Source organism: Carassius carassius, chromosome 2 (assembly GCF_963082965.1).
Source record: "Carassius carassius chromosome 2, fCarCar2.1, whole genome shotgun sequence".
Classification (NCBI taxonomy): Eukaryota; Metazoa; Chordata; class Actinopteri; order Cypriniformes; family Cyprinidae; genus Carassius; species Carassius carassius.
The window spans coordinates 15,167,234-15,194,425 of NC_081756.1; the positions used below are offsets into that span (position 1 = coordinate 15,167,234).

At 37.7% G+C, this 27,192-nt stretch overlaps 2 protein-coding genes across 2 annotated transcripts in view; both read left to right on the forward strand.

Moving 5' to 3' along the window:
• Positions 1 to 12,347: 12,347 nt before the first annotated feature.
• On the forward strand, positions 12,348 to 16,555 carry LOC132104078 (high mobility group protein B3-like). The gene is made up of 4 exons (XM_059509294.1): positions 12,348 to 12,478; positions 14,341 to 14,551; positions 14,659 to 14,798; positions 15,093 to 16,555. Exons 2-4 carry the CDS (start codon positions 14,402 to 14,404, stop codon positions 15,313 to 15,315), a joined length of 513 nt encoding a protein of 170 aa, XP_059365277.1. The 5' UTR covers positions 12,348 to 12,478; positions 14,341 to 14,401; the 3' UTR covers positions 15,316 to 16,555.
• A 1,128-nt stretch (positions 16,556 to 17,683) lies between these two features.
• Positions 17,684 to 27,192, forward strand: part of LOC132104086 (arrestin red cell) — a 45,329-nt gene continuing 35,820 nt past the window's right edge. The window contains exon 1 of the mRNA XM_059509305.1: positions 17,684 to 17,919. Within this exon, the coding sequence (XP_059365288.1) occupies positions 17,897 to 17,919 (23 nt within the window). The 5' untranslated portion in view covers positions 17,684 to 17,896. The remainder of the gene's footprint in view (positions 17,920 to 27,192) is intronic.

Consider the following 27,192-nt stretch of genomic DNA (forward strand, 5'->3'; position numbering starts at 1 on the left):
CACGTTACAGCACCGGCTTTAGGGCGGTTCCTTAAACTCAGCTCTGCTTTTTACTTAGATCACGCTGAAATACAGTTTTTATAATTAGGGGAACCTACCGATTATACTCGGTTTGGCTACAAATAAAGTATAGTGAACATACTAGTGAACTTTGACCAGCTGAATGTAGAATACAGCAGGTAGCGAAGGACTGCTCGAGGAGAAGAGATGGCATTCTCTCGTGCATTTGCCTATTCACTTAGAATGACTGAATTAGGATAATTGTGCGTCTCTGAATAATTAAGTGACTTGCACAATTGACTTCAGTTAATAATTTATGTTTGGTTGGTTAACACGTGGATCTCTGGTTTATATATGAGTTAGCATTGAGTAATTATTTGCTAATTTAAAAAATGCATTAAGAAATTAATTGCACTTTTGGAGAAAACAAAATACTATTAAAGCAAGATAAAAACTGCTGTGAACTGTTAGCAGTTAGTAAATAAACAGTATAAAGTCCAAAACCATGGTACTTGGACCTACAAAGCATGAGGACCTTTAAAACAGGCTGAAGTATCTCTTTTGCCATTATCAGACACTTAGTTTACATAGTTATATGCTGGAGTGTTATTGCAACTAAAACAAAATTATATTGTCATAGTGGCATGCACAGGCAGGGGGCTGGAGCTCCTGCCCCTTGAACCCCTATAACACGACCCTGACCCTGCTAAGGGCTGTGCATGCCACTGTAGTCATATTAGCAGCATGCATTACTCTCAGTCACTAACTGGCAAATGTAGTAATTTGGGTGTTTGACTGTTCTGGTTGGTAAACTGAACAATAACACTAACAGCTTTTTTATAATCAAGTTTTATAAAGGAAGGCATTACGACCAGTTTATTTGCATGTATTCTTGAGTTTTGATCTGCTCTTTGACTTCTGAAACCTAAGATTATAGTTTCGCTGTCCAACAGCGACTGTCCAACGGGTCGCTGTTGGACAGTGTTTTCTCTGCTTCCTGTTGGCCCGCTGGCCTTGCTGCAGCTGATCGTAGCTCCGTGTAGCTGTTTTTTTTCTCTCTAGAATCTTTATCTTACTATCACTCTCTGTTTTTTAAAGTGATACTTACCATATTCACACCATATTTCTGATATTATCGATCAATCTTATCAGATTAATTTTGATCGTTCACTTTTATTTTATATCCGTGAGTGCAGTACACCTGCATTGCGTTAGCACTCGTTAGCTTGTCATTAGCGTTTTCATTCGAACTTATCGCTGTTTTCTTTTCTCCTCTTCTCTCTCTCGCTCCAGTTTTTCACAAGTTCATCAAACAACTGTGGTAACAATATTTCATCAAGCACGGTGAGTAATGGCTTCTCCTGCTATTGTTATTTGCACCTCTTGCCACATGTACAGTTTATCTATCTCTGTTGCAGATGAGGGATTCACATGTGATAAATGCAGGGAAATAGTTAGGCTGACAGAGAAGATTTCAGAATTAGAGACACGCATCAAAACTTTAATTGAGGACAGTAAGAATGTTAGGGCTCTAGATACGGCTTTGGATGCGTCTAGCTCAGGGAGTCCTGTACATTGTTCGGTTCCGTCAACAGAGCCCCTGCAGCAGGGCAACTGGGTGACAGTGAGGCATATCACACTATAGAGACTGTGTCTGTTCACCGAACTAGAAAATACAAAAAACGTCCAAACCAAGTTAAGAATAACAATTTAATTGAGGTTCAACAAATAAAAAACAGATGCAATACGGATAAACAAATGATAAAGCTTGGCTTATTGAATATCAGATCCCTTTCTATGAAAACACTTTTTGTAAATAATATGATCACTGATCATAATCTAGATGTGCGCTGTTTGACAGAAACCTGGCTAAAACCTGATGATTACATTATTTTAAATGAGTCCACCCCCCCAAGATTACTGTTATAAACATGAGCCGCGTCTAAAAGGCAAAGGGGGAGGCCTGAATGGTTTAGGACCTCAGAATTTGAACAAGCTCCTTTTACATTATAATCCTCTACATCCGCTACGTTCTCAAAACTCAATTTGATAATACCTAGAATATCAAAATCAACTGCGGGCGGCAGATCCTTTTCCTATTTGGCACCTAAACTCTGGAATAACCTACCTAACATTGTTTGGGAGGCAGACACACTCTTGCAGTTCAAATCTTTTTATTTATTTATTTATGCATTTAGCAGACGCTTTTATCCAAAGCGACTTACAGTGCATTCAGGCTATCAATTTTTACCTATCATGTGTTCCCGGGGATTCGATCCCCCAACCTTGCGCTTGACAGCGCAGTGCTCTACCAATTGAGCTACAGGAAATCTGTGAAAGGATTTTTAGGCTGCATTAATTAGGTAAACCGGAACCGGGAACACTTCACATAACACCCTATGTACTTGCTACATCATTAGAAGAATGGCATCTATGCTAATATTAGCCTGTTTCTCTCTTATTCCGAGGTCACCGTAGCCACCAGATCCAGTCTGTATCCAGATCAGAGGGTCACTGCAGTCACCCGGATCCAGTACATATCCAGACCAGATGGTGGATCGGCATTAAGAAAGGACCTCTACATCCAGGGCTGGACTGGGACAAAAAATCGGCCCGGGCATTTTTGCCCAGACCGGCCCATTATATGATCATAAACACCACCCATCTTTGCACGCCCTTAATTATATGCATACCAACTCCTATTCATTAAAACCACTAATGCCATGTAATGAGTGAGTATAGGAACGAGTGAGAGTTAACAGATGAAATAAGTCAAAATGTTATATTTATTAATACAGTTGAACTATACTCCACAGCGGTGAATCCTAAAACAAGCTATAAGCGGCTCTGGCATAGCAATACCAGTGTTTCTTACAGGATTTTTATTAAAACTATGGTGGTGTGTCCTCGGTCCTTCTAGGGGGGGTTCGGGTTCATGCCCCCCCCTCCCCCCCCCCCCCCCCCCGTGAGAAAATTTTGTGCATTTTAATGTTAAATTCATTAATCTGATGCACTTTGAGAGTTCAAAATTAAAAGCTCCAACCCATATTCAGTGTGCAAATTAAACAAAGAAAAATTCAAACCTCTTTTAGTTACAGTGTCTATTTACATTACACCTATACATAATAATAGTTATAATATTAATCCAATGACAGTAATAGCCATATTTTGTAAAACAAATGCACAAAAAAAATAAAGGAAACTTTCTTAATTAGTTGTACCAATTTCTATACTTGAAAGAGATAAGCACATGATCTTTTATTTTGACGCAAACTGCATCAAGCTTTTATTTTGGCGGAAAACATGGTTTACAAACGCCTCTTATTAAATTTCTAGTGAATTGCGATAATTGTCAACTATGCAGATGTGGAAATAATCTACACTCATGACATGGCCTAAGTGTTTTGAAAGTAGTTATGCTTACCGCAGGCTCTACACTTTCTCATCTCTCTCCTAATCCTCCGTCCTCACTATCATCATCTGCCACAGGAGCTGATGAAGGTCAGAAAACATATATTTGGACACAGTTTACAGTGTCTGCTTTAAGGACCTGGTTCTATTTTTTCACGCTATTTATCTGCACATTCCTTGCGTTTCTTCTCCATCTTTTTTTACAGATACACACTGACACTGCTGCCGCTCGCTCACTCGTTTAAAGTTGTGATTGGGCCAGCCCAGTGTCAATCAAGAAAAGAGCCAATGGGCCGCTGATCTACGTGTTTCATGGGCTGGTCTGTCAGAAAAAAAAACTAACACTGACTTTGACCAATGCACTACACCGGCACAAACCCAGCGCCGCCAATTAAGCAAAACAAAACAAAACAAATGGGCCGCCGATGTACAAATTTAATGGGCCGTTTAAAAAAAAAAATAAATAAATAAAAATTATGAGTATGAGATATCGGCCCAAAAAGCACGTCGGCCCACCGGGCAAATGCCCGGTATGCCCAATGGCCAGTCCAGCCATGTCTACATCCCTGAAAGACAGCGGAGACCAGGACAACTAGAGCCCCAGATAAAGATCCCCTGTAAAGACCTTGTCTCAGATGACCACCAGGACGAGACCACAGGAAACGGATGATTCTTCTGCACAATCTGACTTTGCTGCAGCCTGGAATTGAACTGCTGGTTTCGTCTGGTCAGAGGAGAACTGGCCCCCCAACTGAGCCTGGTTTCTCCCAAGGTTTTTTCTCCATTCTGTCACCGATAGAGTTTCGGTTCCTTGCCGCTGTCGCCTCTGGCTTGCTTAGTTGGGGTCACTTCATTTACAGCGATATCGTTGACTTGATTCCAAATAAATGCACAGACACTATTTAAACTGAACAGAGATGACATCACTGAATTCAGTGATGAACTGCCTTTAACTGTCATTTTGCATTATTGACACACTGTTTTCCTAATGAATGTTGTTCAGTTGCTTTGACGCAATGTATTTTGTTTAAAGCGCTATATAAATAAAGGTGACTTGACTTGACTTGATTATAGTGAGCATACTTTGATACTGAGAGTATAAATTGGTACTTACATTATATCTGTGCTTTACTGTAATACATACAGTAGTCATGGCCAAAAGTTTGGGAAGTGACATATATTTTGATTTGCAAAGTTTGCTGCTTCAGTATTTTGTAGATAATTTTTTCCACATGTTTCTAGAGTATACTGAAAAACAATGATACGCATTTCAGAAGTTTTAAAGGGTTTTGTTGGCAAAACAATATAATGGGTCAGTATTTACAGTGTTGACCCTTGTTCTTCATTACCTCTGCAATTCGCTCTGGCATGCTGGATATTAAATTCTGACTGATGGCGATCCATTCTTGCTTTAATAGTTCTCGGAGTTGATCTCAATTTGTGAACTTCTGCTTGTCCACTCACCTTTTGAGAACTGACCACAGGTTCTCTATGGGATTGATATCCGGGGAGTTGCCTGGAAAATAATCCAAAATTTCAATGTATTGATCTTCCAGCCACTTCTTTATCACTCTTGCTTTGTGGCATGGTGCTCCATCATTTTAGAAAATGCACAGATCATCAGCAAATTGCTCATGGTTGTTTGGAAGAGGTCACTCTTGCAGGACATATTGATAAAATTCTTTATTCATGGCAGTGATTTTTGGGCAGAATTATGAGAGAGCCCACTCCCTTCACTGTAAAAACAACAACTCAAAATTGTTCACCTTACAAAGATATTTGTATTCAGTGACAATAAAATTGCAAGTTGGAACTCAACCTCTCTGTTGTAAGCCACTTGAACTCACTTTCAGACGTTTCTGAGGAAAAGTTCATCTTATTTTATAAATTGAGTTGATTTTATTTTGAAGTTGTAGTTGACACCCAGTTAGAGTGAGGTCAACTTCAGAGCCGGACAGTAACGAAGTACATTTACTTGAGTACAGTACTTAAGTACAATTTTGAGGGATCTGTACTTTAATCATTTTTGGGGAGTACTCATAACTTTACACAAGTACATTTGAGAGGCAAATATTGTACTCTTCACTCCGTTACATTTCTATCCATAACCGTAAGTACCCCGTCCACACGAAGACAGAGTTTACCCCAATCCGATCTTTTTTTTCCTCGTCTCAAGAAATATCCGCGTCTACAAAACGATGTAGTGTTGCCAGATTGGATGGACGATTTCCAGCCCAAAAGCTCACAAAAACCCGCCCACTCCAACAAAAAACTTTAACTAACAAAATAATGTGATACAACATGTCAGTCAAAGTTGTTAAGAGCCATTTTAACTCCTTAAAACTAAATAATAAATAATAACGTTAGATACATTTCCCATGGATCAAATGGTGGCAAATACATTAAAGACAATTACCGAATATGATTAAAATAGGTTATGCAAGCAGTCACCGTCAAAACATTTGATTGATTTACAATTGATTTACCGATACCCTCGAAAAAACATATGCATCATTTTCAATGTCAACAGTCAGAATTTAAATGCATAAGTGTCCAATATAAGTGATAGGAAAAAGCAACGTAATTAGGTATTTCACACTTGTTTATGCTTACATATAACAGTCAAAACTGTGTTGTCATTCATTGATAAATACTGTATGAAAATTAACAACAACAACAATAATCGCCATCCGAATCCATGAGTTTATCACTGAGGAGGTATGTAAATTTATTTTCACAGCGGTCCACATGAGAAACAATACCGCCCTAATAGGGGCTTTAGTCTTTTGTGAAGTTCATATTGTAGAACATTACATTTGCACAGTCAAAACTAAGAAGATATACCAATCTGTACTGTTTAAAAGATAAAAGACAAGATCGTTTAGATATAGATTAGATATAAATAGATTATGTTATAAATTAAATAATTTAACTGTGCACTATTTTAGGAGTTGCAGTAATATTAGAGTCTTGGTATCATCTTTCCCTCAACAGGTGTAATTCACGTTTTGAGTGTTAAAACACTCTCCCACTCTTTACCATGTAACATATATTTAGGCATTATGATCACTCATACAGTTCATACATTTAAAATTAGATTCGTTATTGCTCATGAATCATCACGTGTGTCTGTAGATCACTAGTGATTGGCTAAAAGTACGGCCGCGACGTCCACATCAGCATCAGCACCTCTGCACTGCAGTTTATAACAACGTGATGACTGTTCGAATGCAGTATATGCACACTTGAGCTTGTTTGTTAGCCAATTAGCCTATACAATTTATATTTTTGAAAACCGCCAGACTGACCCCAAGCCAGCCCAAATTTTGTCCGCCCGACCAAGACAATTTTTACCCGCAAAATCAAATTCAAAACCGCCCAATTGGGCGGGAAGCCGCCCAATCTGGCAACACACATGCCAGACCAGCATGTGGCGCCACAGAGATACACTTAAAACGGAAAAGAAGACATGAACTATGCTCATAAACCTTGCGAGTGGTACACAAACGAACATGGAACAATACATTTATTAATCTGTGTTAATGTTAGTTAATAAAAAGACAATCGTTCAGTGTTTGTTCATGTTTTTGTTGCTGTTACATGACGTAGCGGTGTCTGATTAGGGGCGAGACGTGGGCTGATGACATCATCGTTTCAGAAAATATACGGATTCGCCGTCCAGACGAAAACGCAAAATGGCGGATCCGTGTGGACGAAACGACTATCCGATAAAAAAATTGTACGTATTCACAGAAACGTGTCTCCGTGTGGATGGAAAAAAAGGGGAAAAAAAGAAAAAATATCAGAAACCCTCAATATGTTGTTTCCCTCTCAAACGCGATTGGATTGTGCAGGCGCCACTGATTGGGACAGCCTATCAGCAATCACATTCAGCTTTCCGCCAAACACTTCATGACAGTACGTACCAGTGTTGCCAGACTTACGATAATTATCGTATTTGTACTATAATTTTTACCTCTGTACGATGTACGATCAATAATGAAAAAATCCCGTAATGTACGATAATTTCAGAATTTTATGAAAATTTAAATGATGGTAGTTGCAGTCATAGGGCTTCTTTACTCATACACGAAATCGGCTCATTACAGACACTCTAAATGCGTTTGTGTGCACCTCAGAGTGGGTTAAGAATGCAGGAGGGTGCCCTGCACTATTTGCGGTCCATGACAGAAAGAACCCCTTCAACATCTGGCAACACGCAGGATTCCGATGACAGCGGCTCAGAAGTGGAGTTAACTGCACCACGCAGAAACAGCTAAATTCCTTCTTCACTGGATAAGACAAAGCAAGTATTAAAAAACATTTAAATATGTTTTAATATTCGCCACGCCGGAGACAGTCACTGAAAATAATGGGATAGTATTTTGTCTCACTGCTTCCGTCCAACAATACACCTTGTTATCTATTGTGTTAATTTGCAGGTTGTGTCGAAATGTTGTTGGTTTAGAATAGATAAATAACTCTTTTGACTCGTGTACGATAATTTTCTTCCAAATACGATAATTTTGAACTTCTGGTACGATACTTGGGCATTTCCAATCTGGCAACACTGGTACGTACACACACACACACACACACACACACACACACACACACACACACACACACACAAGAGTTGTCACACATAGATTGTGTATGTGAGAATGGTGTTAATTCAGCTGGAAGTATTTTCTTCTGCCTTTGCCTGTATGTCAATGTGAGAGGAAGGGGCTTAATACTGTCACTCAAATGAGCTGAATAATTTTTTTCCTTCTTTGTACACTGACCTAAACACAGCTGATTAGCTGATTTTCTTTAATCATTATTATTTTCTCTTCTATGCTGCATGTATATCGCGGTCAGGTTCAGAGGTGTATCAGAACATTGCTATATTGCCTTCTTTGCTGATTTAAGTTTATTGATTTGATTGATGAAAAAACAGAAACTCACATGTACACATAATAATTAGCTGAATTTTCTTTTCTGATATTACACTTTAATGTAAGCTGAGCATTTGCTTTGATGTTCTTGAGTATGCGGTGTGTTTAACACAGTCAGGTTCAAATGTGGGTGCAAAAAATCCATTAAAACTCTAGCAGAGGTTTGTCAGAGCGTTGCCATTGTGCTATTGCCTTGTTGGCAAGTGAGAAATGTTAAATAAAGAAACATAGTAAAAAGATGAAAATGACTTGATTTTACTTTCAATTCCTTTTACATTCTCCAAGGTATTAACATTAACATTTTTCATAACTCCATGTAGGACGTTTCTGTACATAAATGTAAGCACTGTGGCAGTAGTAATGCAATATTTAGAAAATGTACTCTTGTACTCTTGATAATCAAGTACTTTTAAAAACAAGTACTTCAGTACTTTTACTTAAGTACACAACTGACTGTAGTACTTTTACTTGTACTTGAGTAAAATTCAGCAAGGGGTATCTGTACTTTTACTCAAGTAATAAAGCTGTGTACTCTGTCCGCCTCTGGTCAACTTATCTGCGCATGCTGATTTAAATTTGTCATGGCAACCGGCTGTGACGGGGTTTCCAAGGATTTTCCCAGGAGCTCCCTTCGAAAGTTTGAAAGTTTGTGTCCGCCATCTTGTCACAGTGCCAACGGTAACTTACCCTGACATCTTTGTCGAAGAGAAACATTCCTTCTAACTTCTTGACTAAAAACAAATCTGCTATTTGTAGCTGTCCTATATAACTGTCACAAGACTATTGATTGTTTCTCAGTAGAAGCAAGCTTTGTTTCAGCATTGCTGTTATAGTCTGCATTTTTGCTGGTGTGGCAAGTGTCCATTGGGAAGATTTCTTTTATCATGTCTGTTCATTTATTATGTTTGGATATTTTGCAAGTCTTCACATAGACCACCTTAAAGTTTTTATATGGGTCCTTTATATTTCCCCAACTTATTGACATGTGCCTTATTTGCTCTGGACACAAGTGCTTTATTTGAACTAAAAACATAGCTGTCATATTACTGTCAAGAGACTACAGTATTGATTGTTCAGTAGAAGCAAGCTGTGTTTCACCATTACTGGTATAGCCTGCATGTTTGCATATTTGGTTAATTTCAAAGTTCAGATAATTCAGAAAGTTCAGATAATTTGGCTTTTTCAGCTGGGGATTTACACTTTTCTGAATTAATACTTAGGCACTATATAACTCTTTATCGATCATCTTTGGCAATATTTCATTATTTGTAAGGTCTCAACAAGAGTCGGAAAGTAAAAAAAAAAACTGCCCATATTATGGTTCTGAAACCTGATGTATTTGCTTTGGGTATAAGATTACTTTTTACACTGTGGAATTGTAAAGCTGTTTGTGCCAAAGTCGTTCAAATAAACATACATAAATTAACTGGTTTACTGTCAGTGGATGATTTAATGTTGGGGGGTAATTTAAACTCAAAATAGTAAGTTATTACAGGGGATGGTAATCTGATCTCAAAATAGTAGGCTTTTACAGACTTGGAAGTTCCAGTAACTTGAATCAAAAAAACTTAGTTGTCACAACTTGAAAAACTTAGCTGACACAACTTAATAATTGTAGTTCTTCAAAACTTAAAAAATTAAGTTGATATCGTCAACTCAAAAATTATTTGCAGTCGGTTGCCTTGGAAATTTGAGTTGAACTAACTTTTTCTTTTTTACAGTGTTGGTTAAAAAGCAACCACACACATGGATGATCTCAGGAGGCTTCACTGTTGGTACAACACCACGATTGTTTCGCAATGTTCATATTTTGTCTGGGACAGTCCAAAAAATCTTACAATGTACCAGTTTGCTGCTATGACCTATGTCTACTGACTAGCCTATAAAAATGCAACATGAAATAACATATTGATCAACTTGAGATGGCGCTAAAACATAAATGCTATGGAGGCTGAAAGACCTAAAAAGAATACCGGTATATAGGATTTCAATAAGGAATTTACTGTCCCCCTCCGCCACCTCCTCATCTTTTTGACATTTATCTATATTCCTGGGACCCAGGCATAGACTCTTGTCCTCTGTAGAGAACATTTTAGTGAATTTTTCTGAGACCATACATGCCACAGTTTTAAGTCTGGATGTCCTGTTCAGAGCATCAGGCTTTTTAGAGATATCAGACGTTTGGAGGTTCGATCATAAACACTCCCTCTCCTTAGTCTTTAAATATGACTGATATTGACAGAATGATCAAATTTAGCACTCTTAGGGAAATATTATAACGTTTTGTAATTATCATTTAAATCTGGCTAAATTGTTTGTCATAAATAAACGTCAGAAAAATGTTATGGGTTTTCAATTCGGAATATGACTTTTTGTTATGAAACAGGTCATAGAAAGGAATTATAGATCAATATTCCTATGATGAAAATGTTGCCACGTTATTACTCCCATCATTACACTTCTTCTTCATTATGGTTTGCCCCAAGAACACATTAATATGCAAATTAGATGAAATGTATAGAAAGTACAGTAGTTTATCAAATCATTTGTTATATCTTTCACAACATAGTTAAGAATCGTCTTTGTACAATGTTTGGCTAAAAATACCCTGAAACCGAAAATCTGATTGGTGAATAAAAAAGAAAACATTATTTTTGCCATATATACGTGCCTTTTCATGTCTATTTTTTTAATAACTTAGTCCTGGCATCTTCTACAAAGGACACAGAATAAAATATGAATAATTTTTTTTTTTTTCAAAAATGTTTTTTCTTCATTTGTTTATTATAATTATTAATATTATTATTATATAACTTGCTTATGATTTAAGTTCCATTTTCTTACGATTTAATGTGTCATCATCATCATCATACAGTCTACATGTCGTACCCAAATCTATGTTGTAATTCTGTAGAAGGCTTAAGATGACACAAAACATATTTGACTAGACTGTCAATGGACATTGTAAAACACAGACAAAATCTTATCAAGGCATATGAAATGAATCAAAAAACCCGACCCCCAACCCCCCCCCCCCCATTTGAATGGAACATCAAATTTAGTTGGTCTTGCTCTTCTCAGGTACAACACTGAATACATCTATCAGCTAATAATGTAATATATTAATGTACTGTAGTATAATATAAAACAAAATGGGACTATTACTGTCTGCTTCATCCTATAAAATATCAAAGCAAAGAAAGTGCACATGAACCCTGCATGTTACATCATAACAGGACAAACTTCTCCCTTCTTCATCTGCAAATGCTTTGCCCTTACAATCTGTTTTATGTGGTGGTAAATATGGAAATGTCTCACAGCGTACAGCTTAAATGCATACAAAATATTAAACCATTTTTATCTATACCATCTGTCAGGAGCCTCCAGCTGATAGACTGAAAACTGGTGCTAGTAAAAGTGCTAGAATGTGTGAAATAAACAAAGGCCCAATAACATGTGTTAGCCCTCACTTTCAGAACACGTTATTATCAGCCTTAAAACTTTGTACTAGTTGCAGTCCATATATATTTATTACGTGAATTTTCTCTCATATTTATAATGTTATTATGATTATGTTATTATAAAGTACTTTTTTCATATCTTACAATTCAATTGTGACAGTCATTTGCTCAGTCTTTTGCCCTTGCAGGACTATAATCCATATTTTGTATTTCGGTGGGAATCATTGGATGTTAAAGCACTAAAAAAGATTTTAAAGCACTAAAATAGTACAAAAAAAAATCGTGCAAGATTGGCAACCTGGTGTTTATTCTTTTGCAGGGTTTTTTTTCTTTTGCAGGTTTACTAAGCATCCTCTAAATCCATGTTGACATGTATTGGCACTAACCTTAACATGGAAAATATTTCGGTGCAAGTTCTCAAAGCATCCTCAAAGTAAAGAGGCTGGGCAAATGAAATCCCACACAGGACCAATCTGGAAGAAGAATCGCTAGATGTGCATGTAGCGCTGCCCAATGGCGAGGAATGGAGGTTGTTTTGAATCGGCGAGACTCCCTGGCCAATCAGACCGGTCTCGTGTTGAGCTAGCGCGAGGCTGAGCGCATGGGCTTTAAAGCGGAGAGAGAAGGGAAGACACTGGCGAGCTTTCAGTCAACTCAACAACACAGGTACGGAAACCCGTCTAATATTTAGCACAACACATTTCAGTAATTTTTAGCTAAAATATTTCATTTCATACACATTTATATATATTTTTAATTAAATGTGAAAATAACATTTATTTTCCTAAAACTGAATAAATGTGATTTTTTTTCTCATAAATTCGTTCATAATGTGCAGGTAAAGGCGTTTTATATATTTGTAGTTTGTTTGCCAATATTTGCTTTTTGTCTTTCTGAGATATTGCCTATTACTAATAAATCACAGAAATGTGAATAAAATATATATTTTAAAGATGTCAAATGTTTTTTCAGATTTGCAGTTATCAGCACTAATAATGTTTCCTTTAACTGACCGATTAAAAGTTATTAAACTGATTATTTTCCCTGACTGTATTCTTTACGTGCATCGCTGCTGAATATGGCTGTGTCCTGTCTATGAACCACCCTGCCTTCTTCTATACAGACCGATTTCGATGACATCTTCGTGAAATTGAATATTTTTTCCCCGATAACATTCGCTAGTGCAATGATTTTTTGCTCTCAATCTTATTATGTGAAATACGAATATGTTTACGCGCTGAAAACATGCGATCCCATTTTTCCTTTTGCAACTTGCCTTGCGCGCCTGCCATGTATTAAAATGGCTGGCGATTGAGACCATTGACGAGCATCTATTCCTTCACGCAGCACGGCCAGGATAATTTCAGAAAGAAAACATGTATTTTAGATGCAAAACTGCCAATTCCTTTCGTTTACGCCAAATAATGTCTATCTCTATCTCTTTGGATTAAAATAAAGACAGTGCAGCGCGACTTAGCATTTTTTCCAGCTTGACAGTTGTGCTGGATATACTTGCATAGGCATTGGTTTGCTCTAGTCTTTGTTAAGGCAGCACTGCGCCAAGCGGCATCTAGGGCTCAACTTAGAAAAACAGTTGAACACACCAAAATATGATATGGCAGCTTTTTACAGTAATTTGAATCTAAAAGCACAACATCTGTTTTAGTTGCTAAATCTGTTTTTCTTTTAATTAAAGCCCTTTGATCACTAGAATCGTCATTTTTAACCCGAGGGGGTGTGTGTTGCTTTGTTGCACGGTCAACCCATCTGCGTGCTCGCTCTGCAAAGAAGCCATTTTAATGAATGAAGAACAGGAGCGCAAGGCAGAGCTTATACCAGTCACTATATATAACAGCCTCTATATGCTTGTAAACGGGCAGAGCGCTGTAACGCACACTTTTAAACCAAGAACAGTAATTGAGCTCAAAATAAAATATTAATGAGGTGAAAAAGATTGACAAAAATAAAGATGAGTTTCTGTTATGAGAAAGCATTCATGCGAAGGATGTAATAATTCTAGATGATAGGCTTTCTGTGTTTTTTGTAGCCGCTTTTATAGGCTACCACCATCATCTTTACACGAGCACCCAAGTTTAACCTCTGAGACTGAGTATGGAGGTAATTCATGTCTGTGCAATAGAGTAGTCCAAACTTCTACTAATAGAAACAAACAATGAAAGGTGTACTGTTAATTGCTATAGCACAGAAGCCGCAAAGAATACAGTGGTGGCACATTGTAACCCCCCCCCCCCCCCCCCCCAAAAGAAGGCTGTGAACATCAATCATTAATAATCATTCACATCCCCCATGCAAGAAGGATGGGTCTGGAATTCCCTTTGTGTATCATTTTAGTCTAATGAGCCCTGCACCCCACTGATATAAGAAATCTTGTACTATATAAAAAAAAAAAAAAAGTATAATGAGTCATTTTGTGTTTTAAATAGTTTTTAATAGCCACACCTTACAAAAAAAAAAACAACAACGATTTTTTCCTGTTGATTTATGCTCTTTATTTTCTACCATTTTAGATAAAAATACAGCACACAAGAAGACTTTATTTGATATAGGCCCCTCTCATCTCACAAAAAAATGGCAAAAGGAGACCCCAGGAAGCCCAAGGGCAAGATGTCTTCTTATGCCTACTTCGTTCAGACATGCAGAGAGGAGCACAAGAAGAAAAGCCCAGAGATTCCAGTCAGCTTTTCAGAATTCTCCAAAAGATGCTCTGCGAGATGGAAGGTTAGATTCGAAAGTTTCTAATATAATTTGACTCTAATGATTTAAATAAAGCAATGCAGAAGCACTTTCACATTATTAATGGAAATTTCTCTTGATTTGTTACGTAGGCGATGTCCGATAAAGAGAAATCCAGGTTTGATGACATGGCCAAACAGGATAAGGTGCGTTATGATCAAGAGATGATGCACTACATGCCTGGTGGTAAGAGAGGCAAAAAGAAGGATCCCAATGCACCCAAGAGACCAGCGTGAGTAGACCTCTGTATTCAGAAAATTGTCTAAATGCAGTTTTTATGAAGGGTATTTTGTTAATGCCGTATAGCAGACAAGTTTTCAAATGCTTTCTCATCATTTATTTAATTATTTATTATGTACAGGTTTTAATTGATACATATTTTGGTGATTAAATTTTTACTTTTTTTTATTATTCAAATATATTTTTTTATTTTCTTTACAGGGTAAATAAGTGTCACATTATTGCCCATATTTGTCTTGCAAGTATTGATAGATACATTTATATTGCCACCTTTTGTGATCAACAGCTCTGGATTTTTCCTGTTCTGCTCGGAACATCGTCCACAAATCAAGGCTCAGTATCCCAGCTTGGGCATCGGAGATGTGGCCAAAAAACTTGGTGAGATGTGGAACCACCTCACAGATGCCACCAAACAGCCCTATCTGATAAAGGCCAACAAGCTGAAGGACAAGTACCAAAAGGCATGTCTCAGTCTAGATGCTCCAATAGTCCACATATCACAGTTCTAGTATTTTACAATACAACAATATTTCCTTTTTGTGCAGGATGTTGCCGACTACAAGACGAAAGGCAAGGTTGGGGGGGTGTCCATGGACATGGGAATGATGGGGAATGGTATGGCTCCAAAACCCATGATGAAGAGCAATATGGATGATGAAGAGGATGAGGAGGAGGAAGATGAAGAAGAGGATGATGATGAATATGATGACGATGAATAGACTGTCATTTTTCTGTGTTTGATCAGTTATGATTATAATAACTTTTTCTCCCCATTGAAGTCCAGTAGATACGGAATACACAGGTGGTCTTTCAAAGCCCCTTTGTTGTTTTAATAGAGGTGGAATGTGTAGTGTGCTGTTGGTGAGAGACTTACCAACACAGTTTCTTACTTCCAGCTTTGTGTGCGTGCGAGTGCATGTGCACATGTGAAGAACTCACTTCATCATGGTAGCCCAGTGTCTTCCTAGCCCATCTTTGTAACCTTTTACCAATTGTATAACAGACAGCCTTTAAACAATTAATACCCTTCCTGTATATGTAAATCCCTGACCTATGTATACTTTTGTTTGTTTGTTTAAAAGGTTCCTGAGTGTGTGTAGCTCTGTATATGGTTGACACTGAGTAGATATTGTTTATGATTGTAGTATGTTGCATGTGGAAAGGTGTCATAGTTTGGAACTGTGCACCGATATCAGACATTTCATGCTGAAACCATCAGTAGCTTCCTTTTCCTTGTCCAGTTTAGGGGGGAAAATCAGTGCAAAAGAGCAGTTGCCACCAGCACGTTAGTCCTGTTGCAGGGGTGTGTGCTATATGTTGTTTACTATACTACATGATATATTAGCACATCCACGATCAATGTAGGAAAGATATTTGTATTAGCTTTCCTATATATTAACTGTTGTGTGATCTAGGAATGCACTATAGAAATACTGATTTGAGTAAAATGCTAATGTCAGGTCAAAATGTTACAGTATGGAGCAGAAAAGAACTATTAGAACTTGAAATTTGGCATAAAAATACAAAGTTACCATTGCGGAAAAAAATAAGCCCTGATAATACCTAAACAATGTAATATGTCAGTACTGGCCAGTATTGATATGGTCACTGATATATTGTGCATCCCTAGTTATTTTTTTGTTGAAAATAAAGTAAGAAACAATGCTGATGATAAATCTGTACTTATCTGTATCTATGATTTTTTTATTTTATATGTTTGAGGTTTGCAATTAAATTGAAACATTTTTATTTGTGTTTTGTATGTCTGTATATAGACCAAGAATACATTAGAGAGAAACCAGCATGAATTTGGATAGCTAAACAATAGCATATAGTATGCACAATATTTATTGGGAAAACTTACAAAAAAAAGGTGTAGGAATGATTTTGCCCACCTTCAGACATTCTTCAGATCCTTGACTAAATTCTTTGTTGTTTGAAAGTTATAAGGACAGCAATGGCCCTTGCACCTAGTGATACTGAAATCGCAAATGCGTTTGAAGGATTATATATACTTCTTTCTTCAATATAAGCAATAGTTTTAAATTCAATAAATATGCATCACTTAAATAATAGCCCCAGCTGCATCATGGTTCACAAATGTTCTGTGTCTCTGCTTAGACAAGGCACTCAATAGTCCAGTTTGGGGCAACCAGACCCTGTGTAATAAAGTCCTTGTGGTCCACTATGGTTTTTAAATCATCAAAGGTTAGACTATGAATCCCTGATTTTCAATTCTTCATTGTAGGAACTCTTAAAGGAATCTTATGACTTATTTTCTAAATGTCTATATGTAAGCACATTATTCATAAACGCATAAGAAACGGCAGCAGTGTTAGGATATAGTTGACATGTAACTTTAGGTCGCTAGATGGCGCAAGGCTATATTTTATTGAACAAGTTTGCTTGAGTATGCGTTTCATAATGCCATCAAGGGAATTCTCTCGATAATGACATTAGTGATATACTGAAATTAGATGGGAGTCAGATGCAGTGCTAAGTGAACTCTATATTAGTTTGTCTGGGAGAAAATTAACTTCAGTTTATCAGTCATTCGCAGTCTATTGCTCTCCTGTTTTAATGTCATTCGCCTCATTATTTTAATGATCTCCTTTCAGAGATAGCATTTCAACGTTTGTCATTTACATGGAGACGCAAAAGTCTGCAAAAAGTCCGGGAAACGCTGAACAGATTATCGGATACGCCAAACGATGTACGTTAATATGTAAACGTTTTAGTACTAAAAGCAGCGCACGTTCTGTCTAAACGACGCTGATTGGTTGTCCCCAGGGCAAAGTGGGAGGATGTCGTGACCCATGTGATGACGTCAGACATTTCTCAAAATTTGATTGGCTACTCACGGCGCCCATCAAACTCTGAGGCCAAAGCCCAGTTGCTTGCTGTCTGGAGCGGCAGCGAGCGGAGAGGGGCGAGAGGTTTCCGTCTCTGGGCTGCGGAAACTACCCTACGAAAGCCAACGAGAGTGGCAGTGATTGAGGAAAGCAGGACCGCTGTACTCGAGGTGTCGGCTCAGTTAAAATATCTGTTAAACGGCAGCTTCCCCTCATTGGAAAGAAAAGGCCTGCGGAGATGGGCGACAAGGCGGGGACCAGGTAAGAGGCAGTTTTCAGTTCAGGTTCACGACTTCTTGTTTTGAAGTCAAGATATCATACTCTCTCAGCCCACCCTGTGATGAACAATCCCTCCAAACCCTCGAGGCTGAAGGGACGGCGTGGGAAAACCTACTAACGTTAGTCACTCTGAGTTTGGTTAAAGCAGTAACTTAGCTTACAGGATGTGTATGCATGGGCACTCGAAGCACTCGTTCTTAAAAACATGATCACTGGTCATCTTGTGTCTTTCACCCAGGGTGGGGTGAGTGACCAGCACCTTCACCATACATCTACACCCCTGCTCTGTTCTTCTAACAATTGAGATCTCCTCGAGTATGCGTAGGAGTGCAGCATTCAGTTGCTTTAACGGCTGTTGTTATCAACTGCGATCTGATATTATCGTATTTGTTTGAGGACCCAAGTTGTGACTATTTTTTTTTTTATTTTTTTTTTTCAGCCTAGACATATTTAATCGCTACAACAGCAAGCACTTAGTACGACAGGTTATTTGAATGCTGTATGCTGGTAAATGAGCAGACAGTGTATTTTCCGCCCCGCTGCCCGAAACCTAAAAGTCTGTCGCACCCAGGGCGAGACATTCCTGCTCATCACTGCGCGCGCTCACTTCCTCAACTTTCAGAAAAGGCCTCGACGTTTCATGTTGCAGAAAAGCGCTGGGGTTTGATGTGCCTCAAATCTCATTTGAACACGTCTCTGAGCCCGTCTGTGCAGAATAGGCCTTACAGGATCGGTGTAGATAGATAGATAGTCGAGTCGTGGGCGAGCATGTACGTGCGCTGAGTTTGATGAGGAAAGCAATTCTCTCAGTTCTGCTTACATGTCACGGCTCACACCATCACGAGAGGAAACCCACGGGCTTTCTGCCTCCTGTCGATCTGTAGGCTTCGTTTTGGGCTTTAACAGAGGGTTGGCATGTCAGGTTACCCTGTTTTAATGTTGGCTTGACGTATGACACAGTTAGTACTTGCACAATACGTTTAATAGCTCCTTTTCACGTTTGCATGTAATGTTAATTTTCTTAACCCCGCAAGTCTGACGTATGATTCTATTTTTTTTAATGTTTTTTTTAATGTTTTTATGAATCATTTTTCTATGTTTTTTAACCTCTTTTTTTTTTAAGAAAAAGTTTAATTTTCCATAACACGCATTTTAAAACACCCACACACACACGCACGCACACACACACACACACACACACACACACACACACACACACACACACACACACACACACACACACACATTTGGTACATCAACCTTTAATGGCTCATATGATATAGTGATAATATGAAGGTCACAGTCTAGGAGGAAAAACCCCTCAAACTGAGCAAAAATATGCAATTTACTACCGATGTTGTTATTTATTTGACCAAAAAGTAAGATGGCTTGTCATGTTTAACAGTATAACAGAATGGTCTGCAAAAATACATTATAATATTAGATGTCACTCTATATCTCCCAATAATATGTCTTATTAAGGTCATATATAAATGTTTAATGTTCAAAGCTCTGCAGTTTTAATTGTGGGGGTCCAAAGTAAACACAATATAATACAATACGATGCAATACAATGACAATTGAGAGAAGTACAAACTAATGTTCCTCGGAAGTCTGTTGCATCATATTTCATCCATACATTTAACATGATTTTTCTTTAAAAATGATGTATGGCTAATCAGGTTAGTTGCTTTAGTGCAGTTAATGCAAAAAGACACGTATACCACGATCTGAAGGTAGATATTTAAAAAATATGCTAAAAAGGCTTTTTACTTTTTTTAGCAGAGGGCAGAAGGCGTTTAGTAGATTGGCCAGTACTTTTGATGCTGGCACTTTATAAAGCCTTGGTCACTGTGCTCTCTCATTGTAGGGAGAAAAGATGCACATGAACGGTTACCGAGGCTGACAGATCTTAGCATTTTGCCTAACGTCTCCTTTCTGTGCTCCACAGATGAAAGTAGGTCATAGGGGAATGACATGAGGGTGAGGAAATTATGAAAAAAAAAACAATTTTAGGAAGAAATATCCCTTTAATCTCCACATTTATCTTCTCAAGGCTTTGTTTTGCCACTGTAATGCAAACTTTGCTTTGAAAAGAGCTCAAAGGAGAGCAGAGATTGTTGCATGGTTATTTTATTGTAATAAGATTAAATAGCGTGGCATTTGTGCATGGAGAGCAGTTGTTCACCAGCCTACAGAGCTAGCCAATGCACAGCAGACTTCGCTCATATCGATTGACACACATTCATAGCACTCCAAAGCTGTGAAAGAGGCGTTTTATGTAGGTGTCATCGGTCCTTCTGTGCATTCATAATAGCCTTGGGTATATTTAAACTCGCTGTCGCTCCATCATTTTTAAAAAATGTATCATACTTGCTATTTATAAACATATTTTGCCACCTAAGACCTCATAGATGTCAACAGTGTACCCTGCCTGTTGCTGTTTTTACTGGTCAAATTCTGCTTCATCCTCTCTTGTGGTTCACTCACTGGAGTTGATGGATCTCGCAGGCTTAGTGATGTGTGGTGGTCTTATGAAAATCCCCTCTGTGTGTGTGTGTCTGTGTGTGTGTTCATTTATTTATTTTTTTATTCCAGTATTAATTGATTTTCTAGTTCTGTTTGATGTTTAGCCCACACGTTTTCCAGGCTAATAGAACATTTATCAGTAAGAGGCCAATACTATGATATCTTGTTTTTTTTATATTGTATTTTTAACATCATTTCTGTTCAAATCAAGTCACATCAAAGTTTATTTTTAAACATTTAGCATTGCTTCAAAACTAGCTGTAAAAGTATTCTAGCGTTTTATATATCATTAATTTATTGCCGTAAATTTGATATTATAATAATTAATAGTTATCTTCCTTTCGACTCATTAGTCATCAAATCCTCTGTAAACACAAGAAATATTCTGATGTCACAGGCAAGGTGTTGCAGCGTTGATTTACTCACTAAAAACGGCTTACTCATGGATCATTTCATGTTTTGAGTCAGTTTATTTCAATTCATGAACACAAGTGAAGTGAACAAAAGTTGTTTACTCTGTAAGTAGTTAGTCATTTTCACTAGTTTGACCTATACAAATGATTTGCGGACTGTTTGTGAACATGAGAGACGGGCATCAGCGCATAAGATAACAAACCAGGCATTGCCATCTACTTAGCTTAAGGGAGGCAAAGTCTTATTACATTAAACTATTTGTTATTTATTGATCTCTTTAGTTATATTTGTTTTATCTTATATTTGCACTGTCATATTTTTCCAGGTGGCAAAAAAACAATTGCATATTTGTACTAGGGGTGGGACATACGGTAAAAATATCATATCATATGATTTTTTTCAGGAAAATCACAATTCATGATTTTATCACGATTCTTTGACATGTTGGTTTTATTATTTTGCAAGTTGTCGGGGTAGTGCAGACAAACTTATTTCCTTATTTCCTTATTTTAAAAAAAACAAAACAATGACTTACAAGATAAACATTCCAGATTTGCAACTTGTGCAGCTGTTTTTATATGCAAGTGTGTGTTTATGATTGCTCTTCAGATGTGAGTGAAAAGAGCCACGGGTTATTCAAGGGGGCTTGTCATGAACTCCTCAGGTCACTCAGAGTTCTGTAATCCCAGGGAATCCCTGTGGTAAGAAAAGTGGTTGGAAGCATTGGAAGCATTGTTTAAATGCTGAGCAAAATATCATGTAGCTTCATACCAGTGTTTTTGTATTTTTACCATACTTGCGTAATATCCTCCAGCTTAGTTGAACATGGATTGGGGATTTACTGGAGGCTGGTTAGTATATGTTCTGTGTACTCCAGCTTGTGACAACTGCATGTTCAAACTCGTACTCCCCTCAGTTTGTAGTGTGATTGATTGGTGTGGTTCATTAAATCACGTCTACATCAGTATAGCAGCGTGATGAATTGTTTTGAGCATGTTTTCACCTCTTCTCCCCTCATGCCATCATCTTGTACTTTGCCCTGTTAATCTCACCTTTTCACCTTTTTGCTCTCTCTTTCATCAGTGATTGAAAATGTTCTCTATAGGGATGCACAATATTGGATTTTTGCCGATAGCTGATAAGGATATATTTCCTTTTGTTTAGAAATGATGGCAAGTCTCTCCTGTGCAGAGTTTCTAAACAAATTATTTATAATTTTGGTTAGTTTCTAGCAAAAACTTGCTTGTTAGTATTAAATAAACAACAATTAATTTATTTTATAATGAGAGTACATTGAAAACTTTGAAAATAACTATGAACCATCTGTTAATCAATCGCTGCCTTTTTTTTCCAGACAGATGCAGTGGTATAGTTAATATTTTCTATTAAGATTTAACATTTGATGGTCTATATATATTAGAGGTGCTCCGATCACAATCGGCCGATCGTTATGCGCATCTAGTCAGTAAAGCCGGTTCTCTAATCAGCGGAAAATTCCATCAGATGCGTGATTTCACATTGAGCAGCTGTTACTACACAGAGCCGTTGTTAACTGAGAAGATGCGCAAATCCACGTTCATTTTCAGCGTTTATTTGCGCATCTTCTCATTTAACAACGGCTCTGTGTAGTAACAGCTGCTCAATGTGAAACCACGCACCTGAGGGAATTTACCGCTGATTAGCGAACCGGCTTTACTGACGAGATGCGCATTAACGATCGGCTGATCGTGATCGGAGCACCCCTAATATATATATTACACATGAATGTATATGTATATATACAATTATTTAATTTCCAAGTTTCATGTTTGTGATTTTTATTTTATTTTTTATTTTATTCATGTGAGCTACAGATTCTGACCTTTAAATTCAAACGTACTTGTGATTTTTATGACATCAGTTTAGGGCTGAAATGATTCCTCGAGTAACTCGATTACAAAAAATGATCGAGGCAAATTCCTCTGCCTCGAAGCCTCTTTTAATTTATTTTAAATCTCACGTCAGGTTCTCGCAATTATTTTTTTTTTTTTGTGACACAACGCGTTTATGTCACCCACAAAGCGGAAGGAGACACAAGCGCTGAGTCTGAAATCACATACTGCAAGGAGTCAGCAGTGTTTTGATTTGAGGGCTTAAATGCACTTAATTCATCTGTCAACTTTATTGTCATTGCTCACAGTACAAGTACAGACAGAGAAACAATGGGTAATAATTAAATGTTTATTTTTGATGTATGCATTGCATTCAATGCATTTAAAAAAAAAATCTAAAAAAGGAAACTTAGTTGTTCATTTTAAGAGACCCAGGAGTCTTATTTTCTCTTGCATAATTAATATTGCACTTTAATTAAGCAAAAACACATTTTATTCGATTATTCGATTAATCGATGGAATTTTTGGTAGAATACTCGATTACTAAAATATTCGATAGCTACAGCCCTAAATCAGTTATTGCTTTATTTAAATCAAAAACTTATTAGTCTTAATGTTATTTGTGTTGAATAAGGGTTAATGCACAGAAACCCCCCCTTTTTTTTTAGAGATAGATGGTTCATCAAAAATAAACAATGCCATTATTTACTCACACAAATAATTTCAAACCTGTGGGACTATTTTGAAGAATGTATTTTGCCCGTGCAGTGATTCAAACCAATGACATTCATTGTTCAGACAAAAATGTAGCATTCGCTCAGAGAAGAAAGGAAGTCATACAGGTTTGGAACGATATGAGGGCAAGTAAATAATGATAGATAATTCATTTTTGGATGAACTGTCCCTTGAGTCTCATTGACCTAGATGGAAAGGGTGCTTTCGGTAATGACACACAACACTGCTGTTGCCACCCAGGTTTGATGTGTGTGTGTGTGTGTTTATCTCTCACACACATACACACCTCTAATTCATCAGCTGATGGCTCCATTATCTCATTTTAGGCTGCAAGGGCAGTTAACTGGAGACTATTTTGAACCTGTTTGCCCTGATGGATTAAAAGGCACCCGGTTCCTCTAATATTGTCTAGTTTGTGGACAGAGATTTTGTCCCAGATGAATGATGTTCCGCTCCACCAGTTTCATTTTCAAATACAGGTCCTTCTCAAAAAATTAGCATATTGTGATAAAGTTCATTATTTTCCATAATGTAATGATAAAAATTAAACTTTCATATATTTAAGATTCATTGCACACCAACTGAAATATTTCAGGTCTTGTGTTGTTTTAATACTGATGATTTTGGCATACAGCTCATGAAAACCCAAAATTCTCAAAAAATTAGCATATTTCATCCGACCAATAAAAGAAAAGTGTTTTTAATACAAAAAAAGTCAACCTTCAAATAATTATGTTCAGTTATGCACTCAAAACTTGGTCGGGATCCTTTTGCAGAAATGACTGCTTCAATGCGGCGTGGCATGGAGGCAATCATCCTGTGACACTGCTGAGGTGTTATGGAGGCCCAGGATGCTTCGATAGCAGCCTTAAGCTCATCCAGAGTGTTGGGTCTTGTGTCTCTCAACTTTCTCTTCACAATATCCCACAGATTCTCTATGGGGTTCAGGTCAGGAGAGTTGGCAGGCCAATTGAGCACAGTAATGCCATGGTCAGTAAACCATTTACCAGTGGTTTTGGCACTGTGAGCAGGTGCCAGGTCGTGCTGAAAAACTAAATCTTCATCTCCATAAAGCTTTTCAGCAGATGGAAGCATGAAATGCTCCAAAATCTCCTGATAGCTAGCTGCATTGACCCTGCCGTTGATAAAACACAGTGGACCAACACCAGCAGCTGACATGGCACCCCAGACCATCACTGACTGTGGGTCCTTGACACTGGACTTCAGGCATTTTGGCATTTCCTTCTCCCCAGTCTTCCTCGAGACTCTGGCACCTTGATTTCCGAATGACATGCAAAATTTGCTTTCATCCGAAAAAAGTACTTTGGACCACTGAGCAACAGTCCAGTGCCGCTGTTTCTGGTTCAAAAGTGGCTTGACCTGGGGAATGCGGCACCTGTAGCCCATTTCCTGCACACGCCTGTGCACGGTGGCTCTGGATGTTTCTACTCCAGACTCAGTCCACTGCTTCCGCAGGTCCCCCAAGGTCTGGAATCGGTCCTTCTCCACAATCTTCCTCAGGGTCCGGTCACCTCTTCTCGTTGTGCAGCGTTTTTTGCCACACTTTTTCCTTCCCACAGACTTCCCACTGAGGTGCCTTGATACAGCACTCTGGGAACAGCCTATTCGTTCAGAAATTTCTTTCTGTGTCTTACCCTCTCGCTTGAGGGTGTCAATGATGGCCTTCTGGACAGTAGTCAGGTCGGCAGTCTTACCCATGATTGCGGTTTTGAGTAATGAACCAGGCTGGGAGTTTGTAAAAGCCTCAGGAATCTTTTGCAGGTGTTTAGAGTTAATTAGTTGATTCAGATGATTAGGTTAATAGCTCGTTTAGAGAACCTTTTCATGATATGCTAATTTTTTGAGATAGGAATTTTGGGTTTTCATGAGCTGTATGCCAAAATCATCAGTATTAAAACAATAAAAGACCTGAAATATTTCAGTTGGTGTGCAATGAATCTAAAATATATGAAATTTTATCACAATTCTCAGTTCAGTTCAGTTCGAGTTTATTTATCCCTTGGGAAATTGGTTTTGCACTGGTGCTGCACATCACAAAAAACACTCACATAGCAAACACTCACATAATAAACACTCCAATCACTTTTGAAGCAGTCTTTATCAGTTTGATTATTCTGTTTCTGTTGGACAGACTGATACAATCAAACCATATAATGTCACAATAAGAAATTACGGATTCAATAAAACTCCGATAAAACAGTGTCATTAACACTGAGCATACTTTAAAAGAGTTCATTTTTCTCAAGAAAAACATACGCTGCTGAACCTTTTTACAAATGGCATCTGTGTTAGCATTAAAATTTAATTTATTATCAATAACTGTACCCAGATAACGATATTCATCCACAAACTCAATATCTCTTCCATTTATTACAGTAGGAGAGACTGAAATGGCAGATTTTCCAAAATATATGATCATGTCTTTGGTCTTTGATATATTTAGATTTAGGTTACATTTTGCACACCAAGAGACAAAGTCCTCCACCACTGGGCCATGAGATGTCTCCTCATTTACAAGAAGACTCACAATAACAGTATCATCCGCGAACTTTAACACATACCTATTGTCAAATGTGCTCCTACAATCATTAGTATACAAAATAAAAAGAAGAGGGGAAAGAACACACCCTTGAGGCGAGCCAATAGAAGAACATAATTTGGAAGAAAGCAGACTGTTGACTCTCACACACTGGGTTCTATTTGATAAAAAATTCACGATCCATCCTACTAGATTAAGATCAAGGTTAAATAATCGAACTAATTTTTCAGCTAATACATGTGGCTTGATTGTGTTGAATGCAGATGAGAAATCAATAAAAGCTAGCCGTGCCCTTGTTTTTGGGGTCTCCAGATTTTGGGCTACTAAGTGTACAAGAGTGGTTATGGCATCCTCAACCCCCCTCCCTACTCTGTACGCAAACTGGAGAGGATCCAAATTATCTTCTACATACTTCAATATCTCCATTCTCACAATTTTTCAAATGTTTTCATCACTAGTGAGGTAAGGGCTACCGGTCTAAAATCATTTAAAACCTTCGGACTCCTACATTTCGCTACAGGAACAACTATGGCATGTTTCCAGATTTGTGGTACAATTTGAGTTCTAACTGACATATTAAAAATCTCTGTGAATATGCCACTTAGCTGTGAACTACATACACTCAACACCTTACCACTAATATTATCTGGTCCAGGGCTTTTATTTACTTTTATCCTTTTAAAAAACCTAGCCACCGTAGGAGCATCGATACTAAATACAGTAGGCCTATTGCTTTGCCCAAAGTCATACTTCACATTATCATCATCCACATCGAATCTTAGATAAAATTTATTAAGTTCATTCGCTAAACACGCATTAGATGTATACCCATTTAAGGATATCGTAGTTCTACTTCCCTGTATACTTGTCATTAGTTTCATTCCGTCCCACACCGCCCTTTGATCAGCATTTAAATATTTTTGTTCTATTTTTTCTTTATAATTATGTTTTGCCTTTGCAATAGCAGCTCTTACTTCCTTCCTAATAGCAGAATAAGCAACTTTATCACCACTTTTAAAAACAACACTTTTCTTCTTAAGAAGATTTTTCAGTTCATTATTAAACCAAGGCTTATTATTTGAATGCCTGGTGATAACCTTGGTATCAATCACATTATCGACACAGTATGAGATATAACTCGCCACC